The sequence below is a fragment of the Magallana gigas genome, chromosome 7, assembly GCF_963853765.1.
Source record: "Magallana gigas chromosome 7, xbMagGiga1.1, whole genome shotgun sequence".
Taxonomy (NCBI): domain Eukaryota; kingdom Metazoa; phylum Mollusca; class Bivalvia; order Ostreida; family Ostreidae; genus Magallana; species Magallana gigas.
The window spans coordinates 22252726-22267314 of NC_088859.1; the positions used below are offsets into that span (position 1 = coordinate 22252726).

Genomic DNA, 14589 nt, shown 5'->3' on the forward strand with positions numbered 1-14589 from the left:
TTGTGACGTCAACGTTGCTATAATACCAACGCTGTGTTGTGGTAACGGTTATTTCTAACGAACAAGTCGAAGCCGTCGGTTGTGTCTGATATCGCTCCTGACTTTTTCTGAAATATCTTCATCTTTAGACTTAGCATCAGCTTAAAAGATGGTCAAAAGGCGGATTAAGAGGGTAATACACATTTTTGTGTCTAATTATCGGGAAAGTTTTGAAAATATACAGAATTTCGAGTGTTTGTCTGCTATACTCTGTCCCAAGATATTTTGGATTCACGTATGGCTTAATTGTTTGATATTTATAAATACCTCAGGATCCAAACGATGTTCATTCAAAAGTATGAAACATTTCCAAGATTTCTCAGTCAAAACGCCCCTGTTAGCTTATCAGGTTTCAATACAATGCTAAAAAATGTGATGTTTACGGAGATTTTGCATTGCAGCAAGCCCGGATGATAACGTTGAAATATTGCGCGATGTATTCCGAGTGTATTCCGAATGGAGAAAAGATGTAAACATTCCCCATTATAAATCTCCGTAAGGAATCTGTTTTCGTTCCTGTGAATTTTTCCGAGTGAAAGATGATAATGTGTCAATGAAATTATCTTGGAAAATATCCCTTTCAACTATTTCAATTGCACTTCTTTCACAGGTAAGTGTATTTTTATTAAAAATCGTCCAAACATGAATCCAAAATATCTTGGGACAGAGTATAGTCATCCCATATGAGACCATTGTCACTCAAACGGTAACGTATTTTTTGAAGGGTGACTTCATACCCACGTGCCGTTTTAACCACCCACTGTCCTTTTAAAACAATGAATCAAAGAGATATATCGTCGCAGAATAGTTGCTAACATCAATACTTTTTTTTCTTCTTCAAAAATCCGCTAAAATGGCTGACTAGATTAAAAAATGGTCGTTAGTTACATTCTTAGAAACGACAATTCATAAAGAATGTGTTACTGTCAGGCTATTACCGATAAGAAAGATTTTTCATCGCCTGTAGGCTATTCATCTCGATGTTCAGTTGATAGGTATGTGATATTCTTCATTTGTATAACTATAATTATAATTTTGTTATGCTATCTCTATAAATTATGATATTGAGCTAGTGTGTGTGTGTGTTAGTCGAACATATGGCCCGGGGGGGGGGGGGGGGGGTCAGGTTCGAAAAAAACAGCAAAATTTATTCATCTGAAACAATGGTAATTCTGTTGAAAATTAAATATAGTTTAATATACATGTAAGATGTTGTATGTTTAGCCATATCTACGTCGCTAAACTGAGCATTTTGGTTTTGTTTGGCCTCTCGGCGTTGGCAACGCTACACACACCTCACAGCCTTATTAGCATAATCGGAACCTTTCTGATTTTTATATTCATGAAAGAATGAAAAAACCCGAGAAAGTCAAAACTTCGTATATCTCGGGATTTTAACGAGACCAGTCTAACACTCGTGAAAATCGAGAGAGGAGTTTAAATGGAAAAAGTAAGTAAAAGTTTTTGTTTCTTATATTGGCAAGCTTTTAAATTATTTAAAGTTGCAGAACAATTGTTTATTAATGTGAAGTCGAAGTTTGGGGTGAATAGCCTTATCTCGTTAAATTTTGTTCAGCATGAAACAGTCTGAACAGCAATCCTCGATTTTGTCAACAATCTAAAACGTGCTAAGGAGTAGTCATTCGTCGGTAAGAACATGCTTACTTACATTGTTAAGCTACTCAAAAACTCTTTTAAAAGCATACAATGCATTAAGTCTAGTACACATGTTACAAAAATGTCGATAATTAATGGTCGTTGCGAAATGTGACTTGAAAGACATGTTTTAGTATGAAATGTGTATGCAGGTGTATTATAGTCAGTTTTTACACATACTGTTACGTAGCATACGTTAAAAGAATATTGTATGTTTTTCCTAGAATATTGAGTTTGTGTCAATCATGCTTTCAGTCATTTCCATACAGAATTTCCTCGACACGTACAATGTACACTGTACATATGTGGTTTTGATATCTGCATCTCATTCAAACTGTTAACTTTATGTCTTATTTATCTATTAACGATGAGAGTGTTTATGATTCAAGGGCCTGCATTTGTTATGTAAATATAACATTATAAGATTGAGAGTATGAGAGAGAGATAGACTCAGAGAGAGAGAGAGAGAGAGAGAGAGAGAGAGAGAGAGAGAGAGAGAGAGAGAGAGAGAGAGAGAGAGAGAGAGTGTAATTACAGTGTACATGTAATTGTTATTGATTCCCTTGCTTCCATGAACCATATATATATTTCAATAATGCCACATTGCACTAGAAATATTGCTGACAAAGATGTTGAGAGAGAGAGAGAGAGAGAGAGAGAGAGAGAGAGAGAGAGAGAGAGAGAGTATGAAAAGCCATAACAAATTTTAGAGTTATATGTCATTTCCCACTTAATGAGTTGTTATAGCCGTTATCATGGTAATGTTTTGACCATGTCTCAGATACTGCATGTGCCCATAAAAAAGTGTAATCTAGGACACACCCTTTTGTTTTGATAATGTTTAGCTTTGTAATGATAGCTAGTGTATCTTTTTTCTTCTAATGTACAGATTTACCTGCGGTTTCCAGATGATCTGAAGATCGGGATTATAGAAAATATTGTCAATTTGATATTGCTAATGACCCAGTCATGTCTGCTGAAGCCCAGAAGGTACTTCTTTGTCATGTAATAAACTTACAACTTGTCTTCCATATGTACCATAGATATATTTGGTTTAAGCTGATTGAAAGCCAAGCAAGGTCATCTAAATAGCTACAATGTCTTGTGTAAAAGGGAAAGGTTTATATGGGCATCTTGTTGCAAATCTGCTTGATTATCTGTATTTTTAAGGGGTGGGAACCTCTGAAAGGAATACCAGGAGTTTGAAAATATTATAAACTTTAAGAGATGTGTTTTACACTCTCTGAGAAAATGGGATTTGCAGAAATCCCATGAATTTCTTATGCTGGAAATATGTTTTTCAGATTAGTTTTTGTTATTTACGCAATCATGTTTTGGTGTACATAGAATGTTGATAGTTGAAACTCATACAGACAATCATATGTTACATAAGTGTTTATGACTTTGATCTTTTCAATATATTTAATATCTTTCTGTACACTGGATATCTAAATATCTTTGAATCATGTGTGTGCAGAATTGATTGAGCCAGGTTTCTCGATGTTGTCATATATGTGATACATTGTACTGCTTTAAAAAGTATATATCACTTGTGACTTACTGGTATATTAGTACATATTTCATTTGTAAAATCATTTGACAAATTTAAAGTGTTTTGTAATACTGAAATGTTTTTATGGCTTTTAAAATTACTGAAAGTACATGCACATGATGCAACTATCTTTTGACGCTGTATATATAACAAAAAGAAACTGTCAGCTGGGTTTAAAATTAGTGGCAAAATGATGTTAATACATGTATGTACAATATTAGAAAAGATTACATTGTTAGTAATTGCACATTCCATAAATAACTTCATTGAATATATACATGTGAGTATTTGATGAGTGCACAATGTTTGCAAAAATTACATGTAATTCTCTTAACACTTTATGTTTATTCTATTTTAGTTTCCAGACCATGACATTAATGAATATTTCTTGAATGGAATGCATGAGGATTAGAATGGAACCTTATTCTGCCTTTTCACCAACTCACACCATCTTTTCAAGATTTATGGAGCCAACCACAGAAGAATTTGTTCTATACACATCATTCATAACATTCTTATTTATGTTGCATAACTTTAAATGTTACTGGATGAATTGTGTTCACATAATGAATACCAGCAAACTTTTTATCGAGTGCACTTAATTTGTATTTTTCCTACCCATCCATCTAACATATGTTTTTATATAACATATTCATATACATGTAACATTTTTGGAAACAGCTTTTTTTTTAAATTGGAATTTAGCCTTACTATTTTATACAAGTTTTTTTTAAAGGGACTTGGACACGATTTTAGATCAAAATTTTGTTTTCAATTTCTTTATGCATAAAATGATTTACTTGCACATTTTGAATAATTGACCATAATTTGAATGTTAGAAGTTAAGTTATAAGAGAGATACAGGGGTAAGAATTTATTGTTATGTAAAAAGCTCGAGTCTTATGTTTGTTTACAAATAATATTAAGTATGAAATTACCAATTCTTTGAGAAAATGATTCATAGAAAAGAAGGTAAACTGATTCGATGTGATCATAAATGATATTATTAATAGAAAAAAGCAACATTTGAATTAAACTTACACCAATAAAACACATATGTAAATAATAACAAGACTCGCGCTTTGTTTACAAAACAAAAAATATTTAATTTTTTATCTTTCTTTTAACTCGGTATTTGACTTTCAAATTTTGACAAAGCATTAAAAATACCCATATCAACCATTCTAAATATTGAAAATGGAAATATAAAATTTTGAATTTAAAGCTCAAATCGTGTCTAAGTCCCTTGAATATACTCTTTTGTATACAAACAGAACAAAAAATACTTAGTTACAATGGGAAATAGACATAATATATATAAAAGTGTCTGATAAAAGTATAGGTCTTGTTCTTGAACACAAGAAATTGACAGAAAAATATTCAGTTTTAGCCATGAAATACAAATATTAATATTTTGTAAGAAAATTATTTAATCTAAATAAGTTATAAAAGTTTTTTTTCCCCTTTATTCCAATGTTTGGAAACAAATCCAAAATATAATTAAAATTGCTGTACAGAATATCCTATTGATTCCTATAATATATCACTTTAGTTTCTTGAACAGCATGTTTATTACTTTTTTTTCTTAAAATGATGTATACAAGGTCATTAATTTATTTTCATTATATTCAACTAGATACAAATAGGCCTTCTGCAACCTTTTCATTGTTTAAATGGTATGGAGTTTCAATTACCTTTCATATGAAAAATGACATCTAAATCTTAAATTGCTGTACATTATATCCTATCCATCGAATGTATCACTTTATTTATGTTGAACTTCGTGTCAATTAGTATTATGATTTTTTTTTAGAATGATATGTGCAATTTCATTAATTTATTTTTCATTTTAAGAAAATTCATTTTAAAAAAGATCTCTTACAACCTGTGTATTTTGTTTTCAGTTTACATAACACAGTGTATTAATTGAATGTAGTTGTGTAGATTTATACATGTACCTACAAGCAATATACATTTGATATTCACCTGGTACATGTACCAGCCTACTATATTTGATAAATAAATGTACTTCTTTCATGCCTTTTACTCATGGTTATATGTATTATTTATAATTAAAATACTTTGAAAACTTTTCTCAATTTATTTATTTTAATAAGATTAAGAAACGGACTATAGTTAATGCACGTTTTCAAGAGTTGTCTCTCTTGGGGACAATAATGAATGCTCCCCAGGGTTCATGACCCTGAATATTGAGTAGGCTGTGAGGTGAGCCCCGTACGTATTTCACCAATTAAAAGCCAGCTCCAATAACAAAATTATAAAGCATTTTACTCTACCAATATAAATACACCCCCAAGAACCCCCCCCCCCCAAAAAAAAACAACAAACCTGCGATTAGAACCATTTTGACAAGAGCTTGGACTTTTGGTAGTTGTGTCAAACTTCAATGTGACCTACATGTATACCTGTCTATTTTATTAGTAATGGCTCTTTGAAATCAAAAAGATTTTACTGGCTTGTGAGCCAAGATCACGCAATTGATGCATTGAAACCAGCGTTTTTAACTTGTTTTGATGCAAGATAAAGATAGTTACATAGTTCTATAATGAATCAATATAAATCTACAAATTTTTCATATGTTTGCTATTCTTTCTGAATAACGAATTTCTTACATAGGTTGCGAATACATTATTTTCATATGATAATAAACATGGACATAGCAATACTTAATTCTATTCTCGGTCACGAAATCCTAACCTTTCTTATAAAATTTCAGAATTTTGAAGAACAGTTGTCGGCCGTCTCGTCTTTTATGACTCATATCCCACAGAACAGAACAAAGGACGAGGTTAATATCAATATGTAATGAAAATATTTTACTGAGGTAGTCAAAGTATGAAATTGTCCATACTTTCGTACTGCAACACAAACCGGTATTTCAGACAAAGCCAAATAAAAAGCGCACATGGCACCGCAATAGAGTGTGGCGCAAGGACGACCCACAAACACGAGTTTTGGGAGAACCCAGGGTAAACAACCCTCATGTACGGCCAATAAAGGTCAAGATCGATGTAAGTCAAGATATCTTTAGATATGACGAGGTTATATCGATATGCAATGAAATATTTTTCTAGTGTAGTCAACATTTGGAATTAATAATTATATTTTTACACCCAACATATACCTTTTTTCAGTCAAAGCCAAATAAAAAGCGCACATGGCACACAATAGAGTGTGGCGCAATTAAGGACGACCCACAAACACAGGTCGGAGGAGATCCCAGGGTCAAGGACATTCCTGACCGGCCAACTAAGGTCAACGTCAATGTAAGTCAAGGCTAATTAGCTTATTTTGGTGTTAATAAAACTTGTAAACCATGTGATGAAATGCAGTGTTTCTCTGTTAAATGTATAGACTTTTACTTAAATTGACTAAGAACATTACACATTCAGATATTATATATGTTTTTCAGAGTAATTCTGAAATATTATGCTATAAAAAGTAATTATAATCAATGAATGGTGCTCAAATAGTGTTTTATTCACACAGAATCAATTACAAAATGATGAGAAATTAGTAAAGGAGCCACACCAAAAGGTAAATTCATTAATCTATCTATATCCCTCCCCAATTGATAAATTATTTTTGCTCTAACGCCAATCAATTCATAATGATGATGAACAATTAAAAACGTCTTGATAATGCCACTTTTAGAAAGTCCTCTTACACTTTAATTTTACAAGGTTATACCTCTCTTTTTGCAGTCTGGGCTTCGAAGGTGGCGCTATAACAGAATATGGCGGAGAGACTTTGTCTGGAAGAAAGAGCTGAATAACATACAATTTTTTGTCTTTTAAACACAGCATTGCACATTGCAATCTTTTTCGTTAAACTTTTCAGCATTCCGATAAACCGGCTTGCATTTCTACGAGCTTTGTGCATCCTGCACCCTCCGCAGACGTTGTAGCCCCCCACAGCAGAGTCAAAGCAACTTCTTTGTCAAATACTGACCCTGCTAAGGCGATTGCTTCTAGCATCTCAACCACGCCTACCACCGCTTCTATCAGCACGACCGCGCCCACCACCGCTTCTATCATCACCGTCACGCCCACCACCGCTTCTATCAGCACGACCACACCCAACACCGTTTCTATCTGCACGACCACGCCGAGCACCGCTTCTGCGTTAAAATCAGTTACACGTCAGTTTGTGGCTCCACCCTCTAAAGCGACTGTGTCCAAGACAGTGACAAGCACCATCTCCGTACTCAGTGAAACGACATCTCCAGTACTGTGTCGGGGTCAACTAATAAGGCCAATACGACTGTTTCGAGTGATGGTCAAATTACGACATTCAATGAAAGTCTTACTTGTGATGACAAGATGGCACCTATCACAGCCACCTTTTGCACTACTCCCTTTAAAAAGGAGACGGGAACTAGCTCTGTCAACGCACTCCGATCTTCTCATACGACAGAGGAGTAAATGGTAAATTTTCAAAACTGATAATTCATATTACCTATTATTAACTGCTGATTTTTTGTGTGGCAAGAATGATGGACTTACTGTCTTATCGTATTTACTGCAGTAAATTGATATCTTTTTTTAACTGATGTCACACGTTTGATTTTAATTGATGATATCATTTACTAAAAAAGATGATATAAGAATTTCTCAAGTAGATGATTCATAAAAATGAAAACCAGGAGGGGAATCATTTACTCCGAAAACAGGGCCAATTTTGATGCTTACCGTATTCAGTTATTTAAAAACTGAATATGTGATGCAACCTATTAATTTTAGAAAGGTGATTTCGCTAAATTCTCGATATAAATAATTGATACTAGTATCTCCTATTTGATAAAAAAAAAAGAGCCAATTTTGATGCTTACCGTATTCAGTTATTTAAAAACTGAATAGGTGATGCAACCTATTAATTTTAGAAAGGTGATTTGGCTAAATTCTCGATATAAATAATTGATACTAGTATCTCCTATTTGATAAAAAAAAGACATTTTTTAAAAGAATGATTTCTTGAATTAGTGATATCTATTCGGGCGTCACTTATTCGAATAGATACATCCTTTTTTTCAATATAAATAGATGAGTCGGCCTATTCGATGTCAATTATCAAATCATTTCTTTATAGAAAGACATGTCTTTATTCTATTCTAAGATCTGTATAATATCTTAACATTGGACTTTTTTTGTTGTCATATTTATATAATAGTGCTGTGTTGTGCCTGTACTATGCCTAAATAGTAGTCAAGGTTTGATACATATGAACGAGTCGGAGATAGAGATACAATCTGACAGGAGGCATAATAATGGCTGATAGATGAACTAGTGTAAGTATCATCAGAAAGATGGCAGCCTGGTTGAATAAAGCAATCTCATGACTATATATCTTGATTTAAGTCCTCTGGAAAGAAAGATGTACTATTCATATTTGTTTGTTGATGAATTTTAGTGTCGCTGGCTGTGGTCCGTAGAGACACTGATGGAACTGACAGCTCTGTTTGGTTTTTGAAGGCTTTTCTCTCTGAGTCTTGGCGGGAGGCCTTTCATTGTTTGTATTGTATCATACTGATTGTTTATGCATTGAGACAGATATAGTTTGAATGAGCCCGCCACCTTATTTAAGGGGGGAAGGGGTTGTTTTTATACTGGAGTTTTTTTTAAAAGGGGGGGGGGGTGACTGTAACACACATACTTTTCAGATAAATGTTGGCATATTTACACATACTACATGCACTTAACTCTACTTTATACTTCTTCTGTCAGCTATTCTAATATTCCTGTGGACATGTTTTTATTCTTAAAAAATTTCTTTCTCTGGTGTGTTGGTTTGACGATCACTATCTTCTGATCATGGCAGCTATTATTTTATCTTAAATTTGTTATTTGGGCATCATTATCAATATTTTTTATGCATCTAATTATTTTATTTTTATTGGAATAAATAAAGTAAAAAATGTCTGTGTGTTTGTTGTTTATATCTGGAATTAAGATTTTGTTTTTGTTGTGCGGAAGTTCTTTAGTATAAGTCGACTAGCGTTACCACTGGTAATCACTCACCAAGAGTCAGATTCTGCCACCTTTGGAATACAATTTCAACAGAAAAAGCGATTTGCAGCTAATATTGAGTGTCATTATATAAATAGTGCTTGTTTGGGCGGGTACCAGTTGAAATTGACACCCCGAGAAACCCCCAGAAAACCATTGTCAACCGACGCCATGCGGAGGTTGACAATGGTTTTCGAGGGGTGTCAATTTCAACTGTTATCCTCCCAAACAGGCACTATTTATTTTGTTATACTGAATGTGATAATTTTAAAGAAAACTCAACTGCTTTTACATAGGAATAACGTGAATTCAACGGCGAACCGTACGCGCATAATTTTCGCGCATGTAACAATTTTTAATGTTACCCGTTGCTAAGTGCGTTGCTAACGCTGAGGGTAATAGAAAAAATTATGAACTGCGTCTAAACCAATCAGATTTCAGTATTTAACATGAAAGTATAACAATAATAGATGTTTGAATAATAAAACGCATCTCAGAACAAAACTTATTCCCTTGCAATACATTCATGAAACAATTTACTTGTTTCAATTTAAGGTTTTTAGAGCTGTTTAAATTTTTTAAGAGCAGGTGCCCTCTGATGATTATATCTTAGTTATTACTGGTCCTAACTTCACCAAACTTGCATGGATGATGTGTCTAATGATACTGATGCACCCGACAGGCTCGAATGCTGAATCGGAGCCCTAGGTTTCGGATAACTGATAATAGTACTATACAAGCTTGCATAGTTGGTTTATCTATAATATAAATACATCGCAGAGGTAGAATCAGATGCGGAGCCTGGTCTCCATTATCAAGGATGCTAAACAAACTCATTCCTCACTCAAACTTGCTTGATAGATGTGTCTGTTCTTAAATGATATAACATGTTTCCTATTGTATAGTATTGTATGAAATAATACATACTGTTATATGATCCAATATCAATAACTTCATTTTTATATAAAAGCAGTAAAAATGTCTTTAAAATTAAGACATTCAGTATAATAAAATAAATAGTTTCTGTTTAGGAGGGTCACTGTTGAAAATGACACCCCTCGAAAACCATTGTCAACCTCCGCTTCGCGTTGGTTGACAATGGTTGTCTCGGGGTGTCATTTTCAACAGTAACCCTCTTAAACAGGGCACTATTTTTATAATGTTGTATCAAATAATATTGTATTATATACGATACAATTTCATACTATTACTTATTAGGTTAGTTACTGACTCACTACGGAAATATATTGGGTTGATCAATCTCATAGATGGCATGCAAAGCAGATCCATCTATGAGATTGATCAACCCAATATATTTCCGCAGTGAGTCAATAACTAACCTAATAAGTGTTTTGCTTTCCCGAGGACTATCAAGCGACATATTCATTCACGTCCAATTAAACTCATTTAAACTCTTCAAAATTAACAATATCCCCTTTCAAATACGCTTTAAAAATCTTCGCTTCACCCATATTACTTACAATATTTTGGTGCTATTCAATTTTAAACCTTTGCAGAGATTTGAGCAAATTTTGACGCTGCCATTTTATCTGCTCCAGACACAACAAGGTGACGTCAATGTTTGCAATTGAATGTTGTGATGTATTATGTGATATGATATTGTAACATATGATACTATAGTGTATCATATATTATATTTTATTATGTGATCAAATACAATAATGTATAACACGATACAATATCGTATCATATTATATAAAACAATATCATATCTTAATACAATATCATATCATGTTACATTTTCCTATTGTATCATTTTATATTACAGTATTATATTGTATCATATGATATATTGGATAGTATGATAAGATGCAAGATCATATTTTATATTATTGTATTGATAAACATTGTATCTTACAATACTGCTTGAAATCATCTAATGATATCAAACCATTATTTAACATATGATATATATGATATTGTGTCAAAACAGTTTCCATCATTTAATCTAATTTTTATATAATATGATAAAGGTGGTGTTATAAAGGTGACGCCTCATGAAGTTGATGCCTCGTCTCGGTGAGCTTTGTAATCTGTGATTATCTACATTGTATATTTGTTATATACAATTTATACCCATTAAATGCCCATAGGAAGAGGCTGGGGGAGTGTTAACCTTCAACTGTTGGCTCCAGCAGTGATATAATAATTTTAAGTAAAGGTTCAAAATAATAAAACATCATGTTGCCATTTCTGTTTATTTGTACAAATACATTCCTGTTGCCAAAGGAATCAATATTTTTTTTCTAATTTTACATTACACTGAAAAAGTTATTCTTCAAATAATTTTGTTTGAATTTAAAATTACAAAAGTAATAGAAAACCAAGTTAAAAAAAAAATTAAACGAAGTATAAAGCATCCAATTATGTTAGCAACAAATCACTTGACAATTGAACAAAATGTACAGTACAAACAGTGTATGCTGATAGAATAACCACATGAAAGACATGATTTGTGATGAAACTGGAAATGTAAAACATAGTACATGTAGTAGTAAATTAAATATTGCACTCAGAGTAGTGGCGGTACAACTCACTCCCCTAACAATGGAATCTAGCCCTACCAGTCTAATGGACTATGAATACATCACTAACACAATTAATGATATGTATGATTTTGCTGAGGTTTAATAAATAGCCTATTGTATATACAAGTGCCCTCTCATACACACACAGGGATATACTGTACTCTAGATTACCTACTTCGGCCCTCTAGCTACAGACATAGCTTTTCTTCTATTGATTGTCTATCTATTGAAATAACTTTGTACTATTTTATCTAATCAAGGTACGTGTAATGCCAGATTACTACACCATTAAGACGTTAATTCAGTAGCAAGCCAAATTATTCTAAGAAACTGGGTTGGGGTAGGTTTTACAATATAACTCTAATGTTGTTATTATAATAAAGCTTAAACTCTGCAAATATATTTGAAACTTGTTTTCTTTTTTATAATTTAAAATGATCGTTTTTATTAATAAATAATTTTTTTCAAGTCCATCAAACAGTGCATTACTAAATATAATTTTTGAAAACAATATATTTCATTAAAGCACTTGTTATTAATATTTGCTTGGTGTGATTGAATATCTAAAGGCTGCTATGTCAATGATATTTTATCCAACTCTGCTGTCATGTATGCAAGAAAGCAAATTTAAAAGTAACAATATATATATATGTTAAAGCCAGCTTCTACAACTAAGTAAACTCTCTCTCTCTCTCTCTCTCTCTCTCTCTCTCTCTCTCTCTCTCTCTTTCTCTCTCTTATACAACCATTAAAAAATAAAACAACATATTCTTGATAAACGATTGTGGAGATAATTATGGATTTATGTTATCCAGTGGCCAAAGATATCATATACATGTATTATATAACGGTGATTAAGGACCTTAGTGTTTAAACTCTGTGTAGCAGCTTATGTCAATGATTCAATCTCTATAGAATCATTTACTACAATAATCACAAAAATATATATGCGACATGTTAATCATAAGTAGGTTTGATGCCTGGTACCATTGTTTTTAAACACAACTTTTAAATTGGTTAAATCCTTCACATTTTAATCTCCTCCTTTTTCAAGAATAAAGAATAAATACGTTAAATGTACATGTGGATTCAAGATGAAGGAATGTGCGATGTTTTGGCTGCAAGCCCAGGTTACTGGATTTCAAAGGTATGAGAATATGTTATAATAAATAATATGCCATCTACAATATGTACAAAGAACATCCAAATGCATTCTATGGTAGAATGTAAAGTATACAATAAAATTGTTCTCTCTCACTCACATAAAACTATAGCTCCATGAAATGTCACAACAATGGCACAATGTTCAACTTGTTCACAACTTGTTTGAATAAATGCAGTGTCAGAAAGACAGATCTGATCAGAGCTGAGTATCAGTCTCACGGGCTGTCACCGTCACAGAAATGATGGACACCAACACATACAATGTTGTATACAATACACAATCCTTGCTGCTTTGTTGGTTTTTTGCTGAGTATAACAAGTTCACACACAACTTCCGAGGTTACACCCGAGTTTCACTTTGATTGGGGACTCCATTTCTTATCAGTAATTGTTCTGTCTCCTGGTGTCCTCCATTTGTAGCTGTATTAGGTCCCGGGCTCTGTGATCGAAACTACATAATTTAAAACAAAACTGTTAATTCTTTATCATTCTTAATTGACTTGATGAGAACTTTTACCTTAATGTAAATGAGTTAATTAGGAGCACCAACTTATAAAATCTAAGGGTAAATCAATATGTCATTAAATATCAATGTATTTCTTGATTTCATATGTATTGATAATCCACAGCATATCAAAATGACACTTAAAATTACAGTATGTATTGGTCACATGGTTTCATGAAATTTTGTAAGAATAGTTTATAAAAGAGCAAATACAAATAATTCAGCAATTGTTGTCAATAAAAGTGTTTTGAAAATCTAATTACTGTTGAAGCAGAAATATTCGATGAGGATTTAATTTCGTTATTTTCATTTGCAGTATGAATAATGAAATTAAATCCATGCCGAATTTTTAACTAATTTTTAAGTGTTAATGAATACAAAAATATTACGATATGATGAAATTAAATGCCTATGAAATTTTATTTGTTTTAGAAACAACAAAATTTTGACCCAACGAAAATATGTGCTTCTACAGTACTTAAAATTTATACAGAATGCATAATTTCAGTTTTGTTTTAACTAATTTTTAAGTGTTAATGAATACAAAAATATTACGATATGATGAAATTAAATGCCTACAAAATTTTATTTGTTTTAGAAACAACAAAATTTTGACCCAACGAAAATATGTGCTTCTACAGTACTTAAAATTTATGCAGAATGCATAATTTCAGTTTTGTACTTTTAAAAGTATATTCTAATTAAGCAATAATCAAATAAAAGATTCAATAATTTATGTTTTCTTAGTGTAGAAATGTGATAGTTTGTGATTATAATCGCCAAAGTCCATAAAAACAGACAAACACAGAGTGGAAAGAGCTATAGTGCATGGTAGGCTTTTCCACGTACAATAGTGTTGACATTCACCCGCAATACAGACTTTGTTTACACACCTGTAAACTCAATACTGACTATATAAACGTACCTCTTTTTCGCTTTTTTCCTTCTCTTTTTCTTGTGCTTTCCTTCTAATATACCTAAATAAAAATATAGGTAGATTAGTACATGTAATATATGTATTGTTGGTAACAGATCATATACATGTATCACCTTGTTTTTACATTTTGTGATTCTGCATTTCTTTGGCCTAACTACAAA

At 32.4% G+C, this 14589-nt stretch overlaps 2 protein-coding genes and 1 long non-coding RNA gene across 15 annotated transcripts in view; 2 read left to right on the forward strand and 1 right to left on the reverse strand.

Annotated features, from left to right (window-relative positions):
- Positions 1-14589, forward strand: part of LOC117686750 (uncharacterized) — a 17799-nt gene continuing 3210 nt past the window's right edge. The window contains exons 1-5 of one of the 5 annotated variants that reach the window (XM_066067012.1): positions 3-172; positions 5985-6056; positions 6403-6534; positions 6758-6805; positions 6973-7946. In XM_066067012.1, the coding sequence (XP_065923084.1) occupies positions 149-172; positions 5985-6056; positions 6403-6534; positions 6758-6805; positions 6973-7065 (369 nt within the window). In that variant the 5' untranslated portion in view covers positions 3-148 and the 3' untranslated portion in view covers positions 7066-7946. Of the gene's footprint in view, positions 173-935; positions 1035-5984; positions 6057-6402; positions 6535-6757; positions 6806-6972; positions 7951-12916; positions 12970-14589 lie in introns of those variants that run through there. The other 4 variants (XM_066067013.1, XM_066067015.1, XR_010707920.1 and 1 more) reach the window with 4 other exon arrangements.
- On the forward strand, positions 1335-5470 carry LOC105324440 (uncharacterized). 2 transcript variants are annotated; one of them, XR_010707922.1, is made up of 4 exons: positions 1335-1489; positions 1616-1688; positions 2585-2685; positions 3606-5470. It is a non-coding gene; the product is annotated as an uncharacterized lncRNA (long non-coding RNA). The 2 variants fall into 2 exon arrangements; XR_004599829.2 differs by having other exon boundaries at positions 1335-1688.
- Positions 11477-14589, reverse strand: part of LOC105328514 (probetacellulin) — a 16969-nt gene continuing 13856 nt past the window's right edge. For 7 of the 8 annotated variants that reach the window (XM_066067006.1, XM_066067008.1, XM_066067010.1 and 4 more), the window contains 2 exons: positions 14417-14468; positions 11477-13437 (listed from right to left, as the gene is read on the reverse strand). In XM_066067006.1, the coding sequence (XP_065923078.1) occupies positions 13327-13437; positions 14417-14468 (163 nt within the window). In that variant the 3' untranslated portion in view covers positions 11477-13326. The remainder of the gene's footprint in view (positions 13438-14416; positions 14469-14589) is intronic. The other variant, XM_066067011.1, reaches the window with a different exon arrangement.